The sequence below is a fragment of the Rhinichthys klamathensis genome, unplaced genomic scaffold (assembly GCF_029890125.1).
Source record: "Rhinichthys klamathensis goyatoka isolate OS25496 unplaced genomic scaffold, OSU_Roscu_1.1 h1tg000262l_1, whole genome shotgun sequence".
Lineage (NCBI taxonomy): Eukaryota > Metazoa > Chordata > Actinopteri > Cypriniformes > Leuciscidae > Rhinichthys > Rhinichthys klamathensis.
Window position 1 is genome coordinate 746,648 of NW_026606783.1, and position 14,790 is coordinate 761,437.

Below are 14,790 nucleotides of genomic sequence, written 5' to 3' on the forward strand. Positions count from 1 at the left end.
ACCCAGATAAGGTTATATTCAAAGGGTAAGGATCAGTGGTTCCCAACCAGGGGTTCGAGGCCCACTAGGGGGCCTCAGCAAGTTTCCAAGGGGGCCTCAAGGTGAGTTAATTATTCAAAACAAGGCAAAAGTAGCATTAAAATAAGCCAAAGCAACAAAAAATCAAGATATTTTTTATTTTAATTCACCTCCTCAACAGCCGTTTTTTCTTTGAAGTACCAGGATTCCCAGTGTCTTGGAAAGCCAGGATATATGAGGTAGGCTAATTTTAAAAGTGTAATTGTAGGTGATAATTCATGTAAATGAATAAAATCTTACGATTTCATAAAGATTTTATAAAGAATTTAAGTAATAGGCCTTCAATTGCTAAACTATTTCTCATCTATTCTTAAAAATACAAATCAAACTACAATTTATAATATTAATAGGTTCAAATTAATACAACCTATAAAATGGTGATGCTTATTTCTAAATGACATGTGGACCTGAACATTTTACTACTATGAATTATATGAATTATAGCTAATTAACATTTAATAGCCTTGAGTAGGCTTGCTTAATATGCTTGTTATTTTAGTATCACTGAGATACTATCATCATTGAATATTAACAGTTTCCATTAATATTTTTAATTCGTTTTATTTTAGTATTTTCCATTTTAATTTTAGTTTAAGGTTTAGGTATTTTTGTTATTCGTTTTTGTCTATTTTTTTTGCCTATATAGTTAGTTTTTTTATTAATATTTCATTCAATTATTTTAATACATCAAGTTAAACTAAAGGAAAATAAGAATGCGTTGCCTTGGCAACTATATGAAATCAAATAAGTTAGCATTTTGTTTATTTATATTAAATTATAGTAAAAATAAGCATTTTGTTACATAGCCATACACATCTGATAAAGTGACCGTAGAATGGATAAGAGGGACAGTTTTAACATATCTTGGCAATAAATAGGTCAGTCTGCTTACACCATCTAACCAATAGTAGGTCAGAGACAGGCTGTAAACTACCTCAGCCCTTACCACAAAACAAGCATCTGCCTGCCCATGATTTGACAAGCTAAGTTCTTGTGACATTGAAAAACCGACCTACACACACAGAACGATGACCGCAAACACTCACATGCACAAGACCACAAACTGACCACGCTATAGACGCTAGACGGTCGTCTACATCGACTGAAGAGCCTACGACAAAACTGACAGTGGAAATCAACATAGCGACATGTCACACACACCGGCGGAAATGCGAAATGTAACAAGGTACACTTCAAAAGCCCAATGCATTATCTGGGTCAACAGTAGGCTACGATTCACATCGGGCAGTCTGTCCTTAACCTCCAATTCAAATAGAAGATGGTTCATGCACTGGTCGTTTATAACATCTGACCTAATTCTGTCAGAAGACCTGACGATAACATAACACAAGGGACAACAGCAATGTGATTAATGCAAATTACGAGGCAGTAGCCACTGAATTCGATGGTCACGCAACGAATTAAATGTCAAATTTGCACTTACAAATTTCTTTTGAATGATATTTCTCTTCGGCCTTTCCCTATTCATTTTGCCCTCCAGGTTAAATTCATTAAAGGTCAGATGGCCACATCAATTCTGATTATTTAAAAAAAATCTTTTCGTTGTTGTAGCACGTGATTATTTAAATCCCTGGTAGCAAAATGTCGAGGTAGGCAGAGAATCTTGCGTCCCGGTCGATCGGCGTAGCCTGTCTTCTTTTCACAGTTCAAGAGACGAAAGAGGTACAAGAATCCAAATCTAGAGATCCATGGCGATTAAAAAGGGTCAATGTAAAAAAACAACGACAACATATCCACCGAAATGAGTCGGAGAAGCCAATCTTCCATTTGAAAGCTGAACGGCGTATTGTCAAGGCTCCCCGCACCACATTCTGGCAGTCAAAATAAAAGCCAGCTTCTGACTTCCATTCTCGCAGGTTGTAATATATCGTTTGCTGTTACATTATGCGGGTGCAAAACAGTCAAACAAACCAATTTGAAAAATCTGGAGTTGGGGTTTGTCTGCCGCTGTGCTCCCTCATATTGTGTGAACTCAATGGCACCGATGTTAATGCGACCTAGTGGCGTCTTTCATAGGAGGCTCCGTCCTATCAGTCGCACTAAGCACGTTTAGCGGTACATTTGAAACAGTGCACGAATCTTTGCTTTTAACATTTTTCTTAACTTATTTGAGCTCTTTGAATAAATATCACGAACTAGTTTTTGACTGAGGTGCCAATTACTGAGTAAGAGGGTGCAGAAAAACAAAAATGCTTAAAAAGGCATAACACGTTCCATGTGTAGACAAAATAAACACTTTAAGAGTCCTTTACATGTTATTAGAATTGTCATGAAGTTTAGGTTATTCAGATGATCATAAACAACATTAGAGCAATGTCACTAGCTTGTAAACAATGAAAAATAATATACAGAATTGAACAAAAATCACTTTCATGTGTCTTGGTCGAGAGTCAAAATGCAATGAATGACAGGTTGAAATTTGCTTGTAAGAAGTCTTAATTTAGTGTTGCACATTATTTCTAACCAATAGCATCAAAATGGTGAATAATGAGCCAACATAAATTTAAATTCCTTACAATTCACATGTAAACCCATGGTTTGATAAAAAAAAAAAAAAATTCCAAATAAATATTAGCAGTTGCTAGTTATGGAAACCCACGCCGAGTATGCATTGTACTATGCTAATGTTGGTGAAATCAAGGAGTCTTTAAGGATTATAGCAAACCCCTCTCTGTGATAATCCAGGGATTATTTCTAAAAATAAACCCTGATCAGCAATTCCCAGTATATGGGGATGAAACTGATTGGGTATTTTTCCCTATTGATGTGTTATGAGTGTCATTAATCTGAATTAAACAACAGAGAGAACTGTTGTGAAAATCAAAAGTAATGCATTGCATTCTGTTATTTTACAAGTCTGTTATATTTACATTAATTCATTTAAAGAACACTTTTAAAAAAGCAATATACAAATAAAAAAAGAGACAACAATGTGCACATTACCGCTGAGTTACAAAAATAATGTAGAGCAGAAGTAGTAACTTAGAGAAAAAAGAACTAAATCTATCTATCTATCTATCTATCTATCTATCTATCTATCTATCTATCTATCTATCTATCTATCTATCTATCTATCTATCTATCTATCTATCTATCTATCTATCTATATATTAGGCTATATATTATGCTATGTTACTTTTAAACGTAATGCATTACAATATCGTGTTACTCCCTAAAAAGTAACTAATTTTAAGTTACTTAGTTACTTTTTATGGAAAGTAATGTTAAGTTGTAATATGATATTAGTAGACAGTCAAAATCTACTCAAACCATGGATGACCAAATCTGTTAAATCCAGTATAGAATATAAGAGACGGGTCTTTAAACTATGAATTTACTGATTTACATAAACAAGCAGCCACTAGGGGGTTGAAAGTAGAAATCCTAAAGGCAAAAAATAATTATAAAGTGAGATTAGAGAGTCAGATGACTGATAATAAATTGGGTTCGGCCTGGTCTAGTATGAAAGCTATATTAGGGTATGGTAGTTCAAAGCATAATAATCATATCATCCTGGATGGATACAATTCGAAATTTGAAAGTGCAAATGCCTTGAATAGTTTTTATAATCGCTTTGATACATCTGTTTTTAGTGAGGAACTCCAGGACAAGCGTCACAAGCTTGAGGATAGCCAGCATTTTTGTATAGACCAAAAAGAGGTGGAAAGGGCCTTTTCTTCAGTTAGAGTATTAGAGTTATGGACCTGATAATATTTGTGGCCGGGTACTCAAGTCTTGTGCAAAAGAGTTGAGCCCTGTATTTCATTATATTTTCAATAAGTCCTTGAGAGTACAGCATGTTCCTAAGGTAGCAAAGGATGCAATGATTGTCCCAGTTCCGAAAGCTAGTTGTCCAAAAATATTAAATGATTTAAGACCAGTGGCTCTTACATCTATCGTAATGAACATTTTTGAAAGATTTGTGAGATCTGAAATATTTGTGAGATCTGAAATATAACAGTTCGCTTATAGATCAAAAAGAGGTGTAGAGGATGCAATGGTCACCCTGATACATCTGCTTTTGAAACATTTGCAGGGTAAGGGGTCTCAAGGCTTCTATTTGTAGATTTTTCCTCTGCATTTAATAGGATTCAACCTCACATCCTAGTAAGTAGACTTTTAGAACAGTTCAAATTGAGCAATAATTTAGTCGGATGGATTTTAGATTTTTTTAACTGAGAGAACACAAAGAGTGAAAATAAATAACACAATCTCTGCACAGGTTACTTCCTCCACGGGTTCACCACAAGGATGTGTACTTTCTCCACTACTGTTTATTGTTTACACAAATATGTGCCATAGTCATTTGGAAAATCGTGTTGTTTTGAAGTACACAGGCGACACTGTAATTGTCAGTACTTCAGAATAATGAGAATAGTCATGGACCTATTATTAATGATTTTGTTGAGTGGTGTGAGGAGTCTCACCTTCATTTAAATGTACTGAAGACCAAGGATATGGTTATTGATTTCAGAAAGAATGACTATGCATGAAGTCACATCCATTAAGGGTGAAAGAGTGGAGTGTGTGTAGTCTTACAAATACCTTGGGACAATCATTGATTCAAAGCTGAGTTTTGAAGCCAACTGTGAAATAGTGTGTAAAAAGGGGCATCAACGTCTGTTCTTTTTAAGGAAACTGTGTCAATTTAAAATTGAGAAAACACTGTTGAGTATGTTTTATCGTGCTTTTATTGAATCCGTACTCTCCTTTTCTCTGGCATCTTGGTACGGGAACTCTATTAACCAGATTGTGAAATGGTCCAGTAGATTGATTGGGGAACCACTACTGAACCCAGCCTCGCTGTATACTAGACAGGTACAGCGCATAGGTATTTCAATCTTGAGTGACCAGCTTCATCCTCTGTATTATGAGTTCCAGTATCTGCCGTCCAATCGACGGCTTAGAGTACTGCGGTGTACAACAAAACGATATAAAAACAGCTTTGTCCCAGTAGTGATTCATTTTTTGAGTAGATTGTTTTAGTGTGATTTTAGTGTCTTGGTCTGTTTGTATGGTGTTATCGTTTATATGTTTGAGAAATAGCCTAAACTTGTTCTCTGGAACTTAATTTACCTACGGGTATAAATAAAGGAACCTGACCTGACCTGACCTGAAGTTACTTTTACGTTACTTTTTTCTCACCTGAGCTAGGCTTTCTTGTTTGCTTTTTATTTAACAAAAACAAAAACAAAACATAAGTTCTACTTTTGGCAAATTTAAAATATGTTGTTGGAAATTTGAAAAATAATGTGTTACTTTACATGTTACTTGAAAAAAGTAATCTGATTATGTAACACAAATCATAAGTAATGCAAATACTCTTGCGTTACTCTTTGGTTTTAGACATTTTTTTTAAACTAAGTGTCTTTTTTTTTTTTTTTTGCTGGAAAAAGTGCAAGATGGGATATTCCTGTGATTGTGAGGCTGAATATCTGCTGAAGTCTGTTCTTTGTCTTTCTACCAGGATGAACATTATCATTCATCCTGAGCCTGAGGGCAGATAGACCTCTTTAATTGGAACAGCGTTAAAAATAACCTCAAGAGGTATCAGGGGCATATCAGAGCACAAGTGCCCATTTCCTTACACCAGAGACTTTTGGCCAGAGTTGTAAATGCCAAAGACAGGAAAAGCAAACTGCAAGAAGTTGGTAATGGTTTTGGTTAAATGATTAAACCACAAAAAACCACTGGGGAAAAACATAAATCATTGAATTCATGAGGATACACTGAAATTATTAAGCTGATGGCTATTTATATGTTCTTGTCTATTGAGTTTGGAAAAAAAGGAACAATGTTGTAGGCCTACCCTTAGTTTTGTTAAATCACATGAGCCTGTTAAAGTCTGCAAAAACAAGAGCTTGTCTGGTATTTTCTCCCATTTAGTTAAAAAAAGGGTTTTAAGTAGACTATGTATGTTGAAATAATGGTCCACCCTGCTGGCAGAGGAATCAGTTCATCACTTTAAAACATGCCTGTCCCTAGGGCAGAGTCCGACATGTAGGCTAATTGTGAAGCAGACTTTGAAGAGAAGTGCTCAGCAGAACAGAGAAGATTTTTGGTTGATTGCCAAACAAAGCTAACTCTCGAGGAAGTAGTTTTCATTAGAAAGAAAGGACACAATTCAAGTTGGTAGTGATTGATCTGCTTTAGTAGATCCACATATGCTTGAAGGCTTGGTCAGATGTTAAAAGGGATAATGACCGTCTAGTTTCTTTGTATTATTTATCCACTATCACCAATAACTAATATGTTACTCCTATACACATATGAGAGGTTACTCAGATATGACATTTATTGTGGCATATAGAAGATGGACAGGGTGTTTGAGCATTAATCCACCAGGCATCATTATAGTACAGCCAATCCTAAAATACCCTGTAAATAAATGAATACATTATTATGCTCTTTGTTTAAGACAATACGCAATAACTCAGAAATTTCTGTATTGTGGAAATTAAAACATTAACTTACTTGCTAGAATTACATTGTTTAAATATTTGGTTGTTTATAATGCTGAACCTCTACGCATGGATTTTCCAACAGATGGAGGCCACAGGAAAGCTGGAACTCTGTTGCAGCCATTAATAGCCTACTAACTGTTCTGGAATTAATGCAATGGCCCTCAGTACCATCAAAGCCTTCAACATATAATTTATGGCCTTAAAATCTTAATCTTTTATCAAATTCACCCCTTACGTGCTTGGCTCATCATCAGCACAATATCATCGCTATAGTGTTTTGAAACTATACTGGCATTCTAACAATTTGTGAATGAGAGGGAGTTCTTGATAATATATATGATACGATTTGATATTTTTAGTGGGCTTATTAATCAATCTACTATGATGAAACACACAACAATGAACTATAGGCTAAACCAAAATACCAATGTTGACAAAACAAAGCAGGAGTCCTTTATAGGCTACTCAGTGTTTGTGACCAAACCAAATTATACAATTAATAGAAAATCAAATCTGGAAATAATATGGTGTACAAGTAAAAACACGAACCACATGTCCATCAAACAACTACATATTAACTTAATCTTGTGACAGAAATGGGCCACAACTGAATACGTTATATTGGCTTCTAACGCCCTCTTCTGGTTATTTGAGTGACTAGCAACTAAAAACTCCGATGAAACACGAAAGAAGATTTGGAAACATTTTTAAGTAGGTATTTGACAATCGTCTAATTTGTTTTAGACTAAGAGGAGGTACTTAATAATGATTTACAGAAAATCACCTTTGGTCTTTATCGGTACTTGATTAACCATGTCTGGAATACAAAATACAATGTTGCACGTGACGATCAGAATCTTTCAGGGGAACATTCAGACTGCGATCGACTGTCACACAAGTGGTGAGAAAGAATATTTCATATAAGACATTTAAAGACGAATGCGTTCGTCTATTATTTTGTTTACATAGAGTTATAGCCCATTTATTAGTGCTGGTTAATTTTCTCACAGGTTATGGATAAACCGTGCATATTAGCCACCACACTTGGAGCACCCGGAGGCATCTACAAGTGTTTTGAACCTTGTATCGAGAAACACTTTACTATTATCACATTTGAGAGGTTTGTACAGAGGAAAGAATACTTCGCCGCTAAAATCCAGGCACTGTTTGTGTGGGGTGGAGCTATTAAAGTTGACCAAAACCTGTTACAGTCTTTGCCCAACCTCAAAGCTGTCGTTAATGGTGGGGTAGGAGTAGACCACCTTGATATTCCTCTGATAAATAGCTTTGGAATCAAAGTTTCCAACACTCCTCATGTGGTGGATAATGCCACTGCAGATATTGGCATTTGTTTGATGTTGGCATCTGCAAGAAACATTGTTGAGGGTAAGAAGTGCAGTTTCCGTTCTATGCTTTCTTCAGGGTTTATCATATTGTTCACTGAGTCCATTGTGATTTTCTTTTTCTCTTCAGGGCACAATTTTTCCAAGTTCCGGGAATTTGATGATTTTCCAGAGTCCTCTCTGGGCACTGATGTTAGTGGAGCCACCCTGGGCATCATCGGCATGGGAAGAATAGGTTACAAAATCGCCAAGAGAGCTCAAGGGTTTGAGATGAAAATCCTTTACCACAATAGGAATCAAAGGTGAATCTGTTGGACTTTGAAATAATTATCTCTGTCACTAAACAATTTTTTACCTGCTTCAATAATTTGTAAACACATTTTTCTTTCAGTTTTCTGTCCATTTGAACATAAAGTGGTTAGTCATTGTTTTCAAATATTAAAAAAAACACTGATTTAAGGGACATGTGAAGGCCAAGTATGGTAACCCATACTCGGAATTTGTCCTCTGCATTTAACCCATCCAAGCTAGTGTACACACATTAGGAGTAGAGAGCAATGGACACACACACCCGGAGCAGTGGGCAGCCAGTGATTAGGGGTTCGATGCCTTGCTCAAGGGCACCTCAGTCATTTCCTGCCGGTATTGAGAATCGAATTGGTCTGGCAACCGGTCTGACTCTCTAACCATTAGGCCACGTCTGCCACCAACTTTCTAATGCCTAATTATGTCATGAAACTCTAGATGGCACAGGCTGATGGGTTTTAATGCAAGCTGATGATATTTACAGCGTTAACTACTTGGCACAATCTAATTGGTTCATGTCACCTCTGCAGGTAATGCAGCTTGCTGTTCAAAATTTAAATGGCTGGTTATCATTCACTAAAGCAGTTGCAGCATGCTTTCAGAGTTCGTCTAAAACCCTCCACCTTCTTCAGCTCAACCTGTATAGATCTGCTATGGGTAATTGATATATGCTATTTGTGCAGCAGCAGTATGGCAACAGCAGTGTATTGGCAGTAGCAAGTTCCTGTACTTGCTCTGCAACAGCAGCACCAATAATCTACAACAACAGCAATAATCAACAGCAGCAGCAGCGTAGAAGATCTAGCCAAGACCAAATACATTAACATTGTCATATCCATCAGCATGCTAAAAGTCTTTCGAGAGTTGTCATGAAAGAACTCCTTTTACAACTACCTTAAATAATGGGTGCAAAACTCAATATTTGGAGGGCAACTGTCCTGCAGAGTTTAGTTCCCACCTTGCTCCAAAACACATACCTGTTTTCAAATAAGCCTGAAGGACTTGATTAGTCGGATCAGGTGTGTATAATTAGGGTTTAAGCTAAAATCTTTAGGGCTATCATGGCCCTCCAGAAATCGAGTTTTGCTCCCCTGGCTTATATTTAATTTCACAGTGTTTTATATGTTCAGGCCTGAGAGTGAAGAAAAAGCAGTTGGGGCCATGTATTGTGCAAGCATGAAGGAGCTGCTACAGAGGTCAGACTTTGTCATGGTGGTGGTCAATCTGTCCCCACAAACGCACAAACTGATTGGTGCCAAAGAGTTTGCCATGATGAAACCCAATAGCACCCTTATCAACATCAGCAGAGGTAATGTAATAGGCTGAAACAAAACAATCCCATTAAAGGAAATAAGTATGTTTGAGAACTACTTTTTTTGTCATAGGTTTGGTAGTAGACCAAGATGCTTTAGTGGATGCTCTCCAGAAGAAAATGATACGAGCTGCTGCTTTAGATGTCACGTATCCTGAACCATTGCCCAGGTCTGCTTAGTACACTTTCATCTAATTGCACTTACGCAAGTCCAAATATTTAGGATTGTAAAATTGCACCCCAAAATATTTTTTTCCTGCATTAAACACATCACTGTTGTAGAATAATGATATGATTCTTTGTTATGTACAGGGATCATCCCCTGCTGTCCTTCCCAAATGTCATCGTCCTCCCTCATTTAGGAACCCACACCATGGAGACGTCGCAGATCATGGTGGAGAGGATGGTGACCAATGCCTTGGCTGCTCTAACTGGAGGCCAGCTCCCTGATGAAATCAAGGCATAGTGCCAGATCACAGAGCCATCTGTCCCTTCTTTGTTTTTAACCAGTAAAACAAAAATTACTAATAGAGATGGTAATCATCACATTTTAAAAACTGGTTAGTACAATGTATAGTAGATGTGATTGTTTTGTGATTTTGTGTGGATGTGCATATGAGCCTCCTTTTAAATGTTACATGGATACTTTATATGTTAATTCAATATAGAATATTACGTTTTTAGTTAAATTGAACAGCTTATGATAAATTAATATATCTCCCTTCAACAAAATCTGTCACAACTGTGATCATTTAATAAAAAATGATCCTGATGCTTTGAAAGAATTAAAAAATAAACTTTTCAACAGGCCTACTGTAATGTATGGTGTCTTTTCATTCTTTTTATTTTCAGATGATATTTTCTTGTTCCTTTTATCTGCAGTTATTTCATCTTAGGGTATCATAAAGCTTTCATTTATCATATTTCATATATATATATATATATATATATATATATATAATAGTCTATTCAGAAACATATGGGCTATACATAATTTTTTATTATTATTCTTCATAAATTTCGTATAGTACTAGAAAATAGAAGTGGCAGTAATGCCGTTGTTTCGTGTTGTCTTTTGCCAAGACATCCGTCCTGCTTTCCGCGTTTTCAGTGATGATGCGAACACGTAACGCTATTTTGTCATGCTGAGCTTAGAAACAAAACCCGAGTGGCTTGCGAATAGTGGGGTAGTTACCGCTCATCTGACAACATGAACCGGGCACTTCGAAAGTCTCAGTCTCTGCGCAGCGTTTCGGTCCTCGAGGTGAAAAGTAAAGTAAGTTGACAAATACTTTTATTAAAACTGATCTCTAGCATGTATATGTCAGTTATTAAATTGCAATGTATTTTCTCTGTTTTTAGAGGTAGGCTATTGCCTGTTTCTTTAATCTTGGAATTACTCGGATTTTAACATTAACATAATCCTTATAACGATATAATGATTATCTTGCCGCTGTTGTTTTAGTATTATTAGACTGAGGGGAAGTACCTTTGTAAACAAAGACTTAAACAATTAAAACCTACACAATATCCAGAAACGGCTCACTTCTAAAATATGTCCATTGTTTCAGCTGATTGAATACAGTCCCAGGTCACTCACTGCCTGAAGCTCACAAAGATTTGTAAGATTACAAATCTTAGTAGGCTATCAAAAATGAACCGTGTTGATGACCGATTTTGTCCAGGAGAACATAAAAGAGAAACCCTGCAATTAAGATATATGTTCACTAACCTACAGTATTTTCGTGCAATTTCATTCATGTGCTTTTCTCTCTACAGTTTGGTGCAGAATTCAGGAGGTTTTCCCTGGATCGTTGTGAGCCTGGCAGGTATAAAGACTTCCACAGGCTCATTGTGCGTTTACATCACCTGTGTCAAATGGATGTCCTTATCGGCTATGCGGATGTTCAAGGAGAGCTGTTGCCTATCAATAATGATGACAACTTTTGCAAAGCTGTGACCTCCACACAATCTTTACTGCGTATCTTCATTCAGCTACAAGGTACAGGAAGGGTAGAAGCTCATGCATATCTCTAATTTCCTTTATTCTCTGTTCCATTCATCTCACCTCACAACAAAAATGTCATAAAAATGTAACATAGCCAGGGCACTATTTTCCAAACACATAACAAGAAATAAATTGTGTTTAGTTCTTATTAAAGATTTATTTTCTGTGTGTAGATTTAATAGTAGATTAGTAGAAGAACTTAAGACCATTTTATTTAGTTCTCTTTTTGATCTTCTTGAAGGAGAAATAGAAAAGGAAGGAACTTATCTAGTTGGGAATCATGTACTTGAGTATAATTGCTTTGTATTCCCATGTGGTGTGTTTGTTTGCCAGATTATCTTTTTGCTTTCCGTCCTAGTTCATGTGATCACTACCAGAGTTTTTAGTTAGTCAGTATTTGGAAATAACTATGGTAATACATTAATGTAAGAATAAACATAAACAAAGAGAAAGTAAGAAGAACTCATAAATAAATTACAAAATACAGAAATGAATAAACAATCAGAGATCAAATATATATATGAAGTAAGTGCTAAATTTAATAAAAAAAAATAATGATATTTTTTTTTATAGGGAGATTATTCAAGGATGTTTATCTGGACATTTGTTTGTTTGTTTACAACATTTTATTTATATTTAAATTGGACTGACTTGGTCCTCCATAGTTAAATAGTGTTTTATGCTAAAATAAAATAAATACTAGCAGTTAAATGATTAAACTCGAGTCAAAATAAACAAATACAATTTTTGATTACAATAATGAAATATTTTTTTAATTACCATAATAAAAAAAAGCAAAAATAGATTTAAATAATACATATAACATTATAGTACTATAGCGAGTAGAGAAAAATTATGTAATGTAATAGAAACGACATATTTTCCACATAAAATTTTCCACATATTTATAATATTCATTTTTCACAATTAAAACTGTGCTCGGAAAGTTTTGATATAATCAGAATGATTTAATAATTGTAGAACTTTGCTCAACTAACTTCCCGCACTGTTTTACAGAGGAAGCTGATCAGGATAACGCAGGTGCTGATGATGCAACAAAGCGAAAGAAACCTGTCAGCCACAGAAAACTACCATTTCAGATCAGCATGCCACAGAACTTCCGTCCTGTTTCTTCCATCATCGACGTGGACATCATACCAGAATGCCACCGAAGAGTGCGTCTGTATCGCCAGGGCTCGGACAGACCTCTGGGCTTTTACATTCGTGATGGTACTACAGTCAGGGTTACTTCTTACGGTCTGGAAAAGGTTCCAGGCATCTTTATCTCCCGCATAGTGCCCGGTGGCCTGGCGGCTTGCACGGGACTGCTAGCCATTAATGACCAGGTCCTGGAAGTGAATGGTATTAGTGTTATGGGGAAGATTTTGGATCAGGTAACCGACATGATGATTGCCAACAGCCACAACCTCATCATCACAGTGAAACCTGCAAACCAGCATAACAACATAAGGCGAAAAAGCTGCATTTCCTCAAGCTCGGGACACTATTTTGATAGTACTGACTCTGTAAGCTACCCAGGGCTGCCTATGATAATGAAAGCTTATGGTTTAGGCACTGGCTCCGAGAGCGAAGAGGATACAGATGTGATTGTCGAGAGCTCTATCAAACACCTGTCCCGGCAGTTTTGTGCTTCAAACGCCTCTCATTCTTCTCAACCACATGTTAATACTTCCTACCGGCCTCAAGTTTCTGCCAGACGGCCCAACTCGCTCATTTCGGCAGCGTCCTATCACTCCCAGCCTTGCCTCACCTACACAGCTCACACTGACCACAGCCTCCCTCTTCACAGGAATCTGAGGGCCAAGCAGCATTATGGCTTTAAGCCGGCCATCAGACAGGAAAGCTGCAGTACCCATGACATTCTCAACACGTGGCATGTTGATCTGAGTCGTCATTTACTGTTGCCCCAGGGGGCAATGGAGGAAGATGGAATTGTTGTCATTTTGTAAAAGATAAACCTTCTGAAACGACACCACCCATGCTATACTCTGCACTACAAGTTATAAATGACTACTTTTGCATGTCACGTACGTGCTATACTTGCATGTCTTGCAAGTTTTTACTGATAACTCTAAAGATTACTATAGATTCTATGTTAAAAGGATCTTTTTTGTTATACATCATCAAAAATGTTGTTGTTTTTTCTTTTTAGTTCACCATAAAAATAAAAAGAATCTGTCATCTTGGACTCACCTTTATGTCTTTCCAAACCTGTATGATTTTCTTTCTTCTGTAGAACATAAGATTTTTTTTTTAAAATCTTGGTGACCAAACGTTTTGGTGACCATTGGCCATTAAATTCTCAAAAAAAATGTATTTTATGTTCCACAGAGGAAATAAAATCATACAGATTTGGAACAACATTAGGATGAGTAAACGATGACAGAATTTTATTTTTTTGGGCGAACTGTGCTAAAGGCAGGGTAGCCGATTTGCTCCAGAAGCAGTTTTTATTATGCTGGTTTAAAGTCTCTTCACATCCTGATAGCAATCACTTAGTTAAGTGGTCTAAATGTATTTATATATAGGACTATATATATATCGTCTGTGGAAGGCGTAGGACCACAAAATGTTCGTCCAATCATTGCATTCGGCCTGAATACTCAAGAGTTATACTTAAATATACGGTTTGTGACTCGAATTCATGCATTTTAATGGCAACACTATCAACGCTGAAATGAATCTGCAGCAGTCAGGTGGTACAGGGGTGTGTTTTTTAATTTATGTTCATTATTATTGTAATGTTATATGCTTTAAGACATGATGTAGTTTAACGCAGTCTCTCGTCTCGTGACGCTTTGCAAACTCTGCTGTGTGCGTTCATGTGTTTTGAAGGATTGGCTTTGGAGACACTCTGAAGAGACGGTGTGATCTCATGCTTTCAAAGCTAACTTGCTATTGCTAGCCTCTACAAAAATTGCCTACCCTACCATTAATAAAATGCATTGAAAATGAATTTTACAATTAATTAAACTAAAGCCTTCTCAAATAATAATAAACACAATACATGTATTAAATAAATTTAAATTACATGTTAAACTAACACTATTGAATCTCTTACAGTTAATTGCTATTATCACACAACATGCATACATTATTATTGTTTTTTTTCCGCACACAGTTTCTTAAAGGTAATTATAATAGCAATTTCTTATTAAGAAACCACACAGCAGATTTCTATAAAGTGGATTTCTCACAACAAAATAAAGTTTGTTCAAGAATTGTGTTGTATTAGCT

The 14,790-nt window shown here is 36.2% G+C and overlaps 3 protein-coding genes across 5 annotated transcripts in view; 2 read left to right on the top strand and 1 right to left on the bottom strand.

Annotated features, from left to right (window-relative positions):
• jarid2a (jumonji, AT rich interactive domain 2a) overlaps nt 1-2,104 on the bottom strand; it is a 41,014-nt gene extending 38,910 nt beyond the window's left edge. For all 3 annotated transcript variants that reach the window (XM_056267829.1, XM_056267828.1, XM_056267830.1), the window contains exon 1: nt 1,523-2,104. In XM_056267829.1, coding sequence (XP_056123804.1) covers nt 1,523-1,567 — 45 coding nt within the window. In that variant the 5' untranslated portion in view covers nt 1,568-2,104. The remainder of the gene's footprint in view (nt 1-1,522) is intronic.
• A 5,258-nt stretch (nt 2,105-7,362) lies between these two features.
• On the top strand, nt 7,363-10,334 carry zgc:136493 (uncharacterized protein LOC692276 homolog). The gene is made up of 6 exons (XM_056267789.1): nt 7,363-7,464; nt 7,574-7,949; nt 8,037-8,208; nt 9,343-9,521; nt 9,598-9,694; nt 9,837-10,334. Exons 2-6 carry the CDS (start codon nt 7,577-7,579, stop codon nt 9,988-9,990), a joined length of 975 nt encoding a protein of 324 aa, XP_056123764.1. The 5' UTR covers nt 7,363-7,464; nt 7,574-7,576; the 3' UTR covers nt 9,991-10,334.
• Nucleotides 10,335-10,588: 254 nt separating this feature from the next.
• On the top strand, nt 10,589-13,857 carry pard6ga (par-6 family cell polarity regulator gamma a). The gene is made up of 3 exons (XM_056267705.1): nt 10,589-10,800; nt 11,304-11,526; nt 12,550-13,857. The coding sequence occupies exons 1-3, from the start codon at nt 10,735-10,737 to the stop codon at nt 13,500-13,502; spliced, it is 1,242 nt and encodes a 413-aa protein (XP_056123680.1). The 5' UTR covers nt 10,589-10,734; the 3' UTR covers nt 13,503-13,857.
• The last annotated feature ends 933 nt before the right edge of the window (nt 13,858-14,790 follow it).

Excerpts from the sequence above, each read along its gene's own strand:
- zgc:136493 (XM_056267789.1), top strand. The coding sequence starts at position 7,577 with ATGGATAAACCGTGCATATTAGCCACCACACTTGGAGCACCCGGAGGC. Across the intron at positions 7,950-8,036 it reads TGCAAGAAACATTGTTGAGG|GGCACAATTTTTCCAAGTTC; the intron begins GTAAGAAGTGCA and ends TTTTCTCTTCAG. Across the intron at positions 9,522-9,597 it reads CCTTATCAACATCAGCAGAG|GTTTGGTAGTAGACCAAGAT; the intron begins GTAATGTAATAG and ends TTTTTGTCATAG.
- pard6ga (XM_056267705.1), top strand. The coding sequence starts at position 10,735 with ATGAACCGGGCACTTCGAAAGTCTCAGTCTCTGCGCAGCGTTTCGGTC. Across the intron at positions 10,801-11,303 it reads TCCTCGAGGTGAAAAGTAAA|TTTGGTGCAGAATTCAGGAG; the intron begins GTAAGTTGACAA and ends TTCTCTCTACAG. Across the intron at positions 11,527-12,549 it reads TATCTTCATTCAGCTACAAG|AGGAAGCTGATCAGGATAAC; the intron begins GTACAGGAAGGG and ends ACTGTTTTACAG.